Below are 6,094 nucleotides of genomic sequence, written 5' to 3'. Positions count from 1 at the left end.
TTTTTTTTCCTTAACTAATAACAAATAATTAATAATTGTCTTTAAATGATGAATAATCAAATAAAATGAATCGTAGAATTTTTTTTTTTTATTTGGAAAGAGAGTAAATATCAAACTATTCAGAAATTTTTTTTAATGATAGTAAGTCATAAACATACTAATTGTTAATGAAAAAAAAAAAAATAATAAATACGACCAAAAATGAATAATAAATTATCAGAAACAAACCCACTCATGTTCGAGGCTTAAGAATCACATGGTGACAGAAACAGTTATCTACTTAGATAGTCGCGAGAGATTCTTTGAGACCAGTGATTGACAGCGGAGAGGATCAATTCTCGCCAGCGGAGAATATTTTTTTTCAATTAATCAATAACAAAATTAAATTTAACGGCGGAAATAATCTAAATGTTTATTATACTTGAAATAAATTTTTTTATTCAATTTTATTTTTATTTAATTTACGTTTTATTTTTATTCAATTTTATTTTTATTTGATTTACATTTTATTTTTATTCAATTTTATTTTTATTTGAGTCATACCGAGAAAATAATATTACGAAATTAATTTTTACTTAAATTAAGGGCTGAGAAGTGATCAATTAATAAAATATATTAACTATAAATAAATAAATTATTTAAAATATTTTGCGCTACCGGTATCCTGTCGTGTATAAAAAGTATACACAAGACTGGATGTAGTGTCTCAGCTGAAAGAAAAACTGCAGTTGATAATATTGAAGTAAGAATTACTCGGGGGCTGTGCATAAATGCAATTTTTAATGATCAATATTAAAGTACATAAATAATTAAGTTCTTTATTTATAAAATTTTTAACAATACTTATTAATATCTTATCATTAATGTATTAATAAAATTGAAAACTTTTTCAAGTTATTTTTCGATAAAAAAATTTAAATAATGTAACTAGCTCATTGTCTAATTAATATTTTTTTAATTATAAATTAATAATTAAGAATGAAAATAAGAATTTAATAGATCGATTGCCTACACGGTAACAAGTAAAGTTTAAGAAATATCATCAAAAACTGTAAAACCTTGATTTTAATAATCAATTGTAAATAATTATAATTCTAATGCTACAATTTAAAATGTAAATGCTAAAATTTTTAAATAGAACCGAAAAAAATAGCATTTCAAACGGTAAAAATTAGATTTTAAATAGTAATATTTCAATATATGCTCCCCGGAGGACGACATATTATTATGAAACGTTAAAAATTATCTAGAATCTGTATAAATTTTTGTGTTTAATTGTTTCCGTGTAATAAATAAAGTAAAGCTTTCACTATCTATTGCCAATCGATAAATAATCTTAAAAGTAACCGAATTTAATACTGGCATTAAAAGAATTAAAGTATTGAGTATTTACAATTGATAAAAGTATGTACAATTGGGAAAAGTATATACAATTGAGAAAAGTATAAACAATTGAATTTTTATAATTTACTTATCGACGAATATTAATTGCTGTTATTTACAAATTTAAATCAGGTAGATTCTACTCTTATGATAAGAGCCTACAATAGATCTACCTAACCAGATAAAGAATTCTTTTAATTCTTTTGCCAGTAATAATTCGCTAATAAATCTATTTTATATGATAATCCTTTTAATTGAGTAGGTTCTAACGATTTACATAGTTGCTCAAACTTATTCACAATTTTGGTAATATTTGTTACCTCAACATATTCATCATGTTGTGTCAAGTTTTGAAGGCTTTCAGACTCAAAGTCTACTATCTTTCCACTTTTCACATATGATAAATTTGAGTTGTCATCTGGTTGTTCACATAAATTTTCAAATTTTATTGGTTTTCCATTTAAAAAAGCTGGAACGAAAAATTATTTGTTTTATTTATTTCTCCCCTGCTACCCATTAAGAAAGTAAGAAGCTAAACGGCTTAGCTGCGTCGGCAAAAAATAATACTTTTATCATAGCACTTTCCCAAAAAGAAATAAAGTAAATAAAACTGGTGAAGCTTTACTGCCCAAATTTATATTTATAAAATTTCACAATGGAAATAAATTACAAGCCACTGTTCACTGTCCCGTTAAAATTGAATGATATAAAAGAAATTTGATTTTTTTTTTTTTTTGTTAATTTCAATAAATATATTTAAAATAATAAAGAATCATGTCATTCTTTTATGCTTAAAGATATCATAGTACATGTCAGTAACGAAAATATTTGTCACTATTTGAAGTATCAAATCAAAAAATAAAGCAAGCAAGCAAAATACAGTAGAACCTCTATAACTCGAACTCCAAGGGAGAGGCAAAAAAATTCGAGTTATAGAGTTTTCGAGTTATAGAGGATTTCGACTTAGGCGGATTTTGATTCGACATAAAGAGGTTGAGATTCATTTTTATAAATTTTGAGGTAGAGGGCTAAAATAAATAAAAATTCAAGTTTTAAAATTTAAATTCGAATTAACGTGAGTCATAAATTTGGGTAATTCTATTCATTATCTACTCCTAAGAAACAATGGTGCAATGATAAAAAAATTAACTTGACTTAAGAGCCTAAATCTTGAACTAAGTCAAGAAATTAATCTTGATATAAGTAAATTTTTCTTATCATAAGAATTTATTCTCTTGACTCAAGAAAATCATTTTCGTCAAAATGGTATTCTTGGTTCAAGATTTTGGCTCTTGAGTCAAATTAATTTTTTTATCAGTGTATACTTACACTGTCGGCAAATTCTTAAAGGTATCAAAAGTCTCAAACAATCAAGTTGTAGATGTTATAAAATAAAATATTGCTATGTACGAGATACAGAGGTCAAATTTAATTTTTCGAGTTATGGAGGGAAAATATGTACATAAATAACTTGTAGGGACTCACTAATCATTTCGACTTATAGAGGTTAAAAATTTCGAGCAACGGAGGTTTTGGGGCTTGGAGGGAAGGGGATGAAACATTTCTTCGAGTTAAGGAGGTTTTCGACTTATCGAGGTTCGACTTAACGAGGTTCTACTGTAATAAAATTAAAGAAAATTATTTACCTGATGTACGATATCGCTTATTAGACACAGATGTATCAGTAGACTCCTCACTTGTTCCAGATCCCTGAAATATACAAAACCACATAATTAGATCAGTAATATTTTTTAATATTGTCTGACAATAAAAACAAAACGAAAACACATTATATGTTTTTCAACTTACCGATTCAGAGACTTTTCTTTTGTGATGTATAATTCGTTGTGAAGTTTGATTTACATCTTCTAACATCGGGCATACGGTAAATTCACGATTTTCAACAGTCGTAAACTGTTCAATATGCCCTGATGGTTGCTCAATCTCATTTACATTCTGGACAATCCTGATCATCTGAGGCTGTTTATGAGTAATAGCCTTTGGATTTGAAATGTCCACAAGAGGTTTAACGGAGGCTATAAACAAAGAGTTTATTCATTAATATTTATACTATATTCGAATGAATGATTATCATTTTAAAAACTACCTATTATTACAAGTCATAAAATAACATTAATCTTACCAGTTGTAGCAAGACGATTAGAAGTTAAAAAAAATTTTTCCACTTTCTCATCATCAATGGGTGGCGTATTCTCAAAAAAAATCGTTGGCACTGATCCAAGTTTCAATTTTTTACCGGGAGTATAATCTTCGGAAGTAAAATGACAACTGCATATCCTTTCATTATTTAAATCCTCCAGATGTTTATGTAGTAAATCTTCGTTTCCTGTAAGACGAACCCACTCTTTGCAGCTGAAAAAATTTCAATTCGATAGGTATTGAACTTACAATCAATTTTAAATGTTATAATTTATGAAGTATTAGTTAGTTTTATTTCAAAAAATCATTTATACTTACAGATTATTATTATTTTTCGGGAAACGATGTAATGTACACTTGTCCTTGCTTTTGTGCTTACAAATCTTAACACGACAATACACAACCATTTTGCAATTATTATTAAAAAACAAATAAAGGCAAATGATAGTAAAAAATCCTATTGTAAAATAAAAATAATTAATTGAGGGAGAGAAGACAAGAAAAAAAGTTTAATATATATGATGAATTATTAAGGAAAAAAATTTGTAAAAAAGAATAATTAATAATTATCAAGCATTAAATAGGAATTTTAATAGCAATAATTTAAACCAAAGTAAAGTAAACAATCACAAAAGTTAGAGGTTATAAAACTTAAATAAAGAATATAAGCAAAAAGGCTTAGAAAAAATAAATATGACCCTGAAGTTAGCGGATAGCAGACAAAATAAAATTTCAGATAGGGATATCTACAAGCGAATTTAAGTTTTTCAAGTTAACTAAATTAGAAATTGTTTGTCGTCGACTTACCTACAGGTGATAATAAACGAAATTTTTTTTTTACAAATAAAAAATTTTTTAAATTAAAAATTAAATTTCGGGAAACTCTCACCGTGTTTCCTATCGATTCATAAATATGAAATTTTCAGATTTAGTTTATTTTTGGATTCTAAAAAGGTGATTTCAGTTAGTTTCTCTAATTTTGGCTTAGGGCATTCTGGGACGTATATCTGCGAGTAAAATGATTATTATTAAAAAAAAAAAGTCACCTTTTCGTCTTTGAAAAATCTAAAGATGATATTTTTTTGATTTTAAATTTGTTAGTCGGATCGATAGATATCCTTAATTTTTGATTTTTTTGAAAATTTTGGCGCCGGATATCAAAGTAAAATAATCAAAATCAAAATCAAAAATGTCATGTTTTAATTTTTCAAGAATCTAAAGATGATTTATCTTGGATTTTTATTTTTATTTATTTATTGAATATCCTTATTTTTTATTTTTGAAAATTTTGGTCTGGAATATTAAAATCAAAATGATGAGAAACACAAAAAAGTTTTTGTTTTCATTTTTCAAAAATCTGAAGATGACTTTTTTCAGATCTTCATTTTTTTCATTTGTTCATTAAATATTTATATTTTTCAGTTTTTTTTATTTATTTTGACGAAGAATATCACATAAAGCATGAATTAAAATTTTATTCTTAAATTTAAAGAACATATGATGAAGGCAATTCAACTGAAAATAATTTGCCATGACTGAGGTAAGTACGGGGCGTGTTTGAATGTCGCGCCAAAAAATTTTCTTTCTGACAGGTGGCGTTATTTTTCTTTTAAATTATTTAAACGACGAATCAAAAAACTTATAAACATTGTTTAGTTGTAAATACGTATCTATGTTCAAGTTTAATAATCTAAATAATTTTTAACATATTATTCTTAACATTAGTGATGTATATAAGTGAAAATCTGTGAGCGTTTGTGATTTACAAATTTTAATATCTAGATATCTTCTTAAAAAAAAAAAGTTTATCGTCTAATTATTAATGAAAGTGTTTATCTGTGTTCAAGTTTAATATTTAATATTATTTTTAACAATTGACACTCATTACGAGTGATATATATGATAATCTGTGAGCGTTTGTGATTTTATAACTTTTAATATTTTGATCTCTTCTAAAAAAAAAGTTTGACGTTTAATTATTAATCGAAGTGTCTAACTGTGTTATAGTCTAACAATTAATACTATTTTTAACAATTGACACTCAATACGAGTGATATTTATATACGAAAATCTGTGAGCGTTTGTAATTTACAAATTTTAATATCTCGATATTTTATTATCACAAGAACCATGACATTCGATTACGAAGATCTGATACACACATTAGTAAAAATCGTAACCAATTTTGAAGATGTGAAAATTGAACCATCAAAAAATAAATTTATTTTTCCGCAACTACTCGAGCACTATAAAATAAAAAAAAAAGGAGAAATTAAAAAATTTCGATCAACTCTATTTTGGGCATGGCGGAAAAATTATGATGGTTTTGTTGATAAATTTAACTCTCGACTACGAGTTAAATTATTAGGTCAATTGATGGAACCTGAAAATAAAGAAGAAACTTGTGGATTAGACCAACTTAGTCGAACATTGAGTACCACATCCATCTCACACTCCGATTAATCTGAGGATGAAGAAAAAGTAAATCTTCATGATCGACTGAAAATTCATTACGATTATTTTCACTACAAAACAATAGAATTTTCTAAAT

General features: G+C 26.0%; 1 protein-coding gene across 1 annotated transcript; it reads right to left on the bottom strand.

Moving 5' to 3' along the window:
- Window positions 1-1,140: 1,140 nt before the first annotated feature.
- On the bottom strand, window positions 1,141-4,029 carry LOC123275180. Its single transcript, XM_044743128.1, has 5 exons — window positions 3,862-4,029; window positions 3,527-3,756; window positions 3,193-3,419; window positions 3,030-3,093; window positions 1,141-1,852 (listed from the first exon to the last, which is right to left on the bottom strand). Exons 1-5 carry the CDS (start codon window positions 3,948-3,950, stop codon window positions 1,578-1,580), a joined length of 885 nt encoding a protein of 294 aa, XP_044599063.1. The 5' UTR covers window positions 3,951-4,029; the 3' UTR covers window positions 1,141-1,577.
- Between the last annotated feature and the right edge of the window lie 2,065 nt (window positions 4,030-6,094).

The sequence above is a fragment of the Cotesia glomerata genome, linkage group LG1, assembly GCF_020080835.1.
Source record: "Cotesia glomerata isolate CgM1 linkage group LG1, MPM_Cglom_v2.3, whole genome shotgun sequence".
NCBI classification, from domain to species: domain Eukaryota; kingdom Metazoa; phylum Arthropoda; class Insecta; order Hymenoptera; family Braconidae; genus Cotesia; species Cotesia glomerata.
The sequence above is the reverse complement of the archived record's forward strand: the minus strand, read 5'-3'. Positions and strand labels throughout refer to the sequence as shown.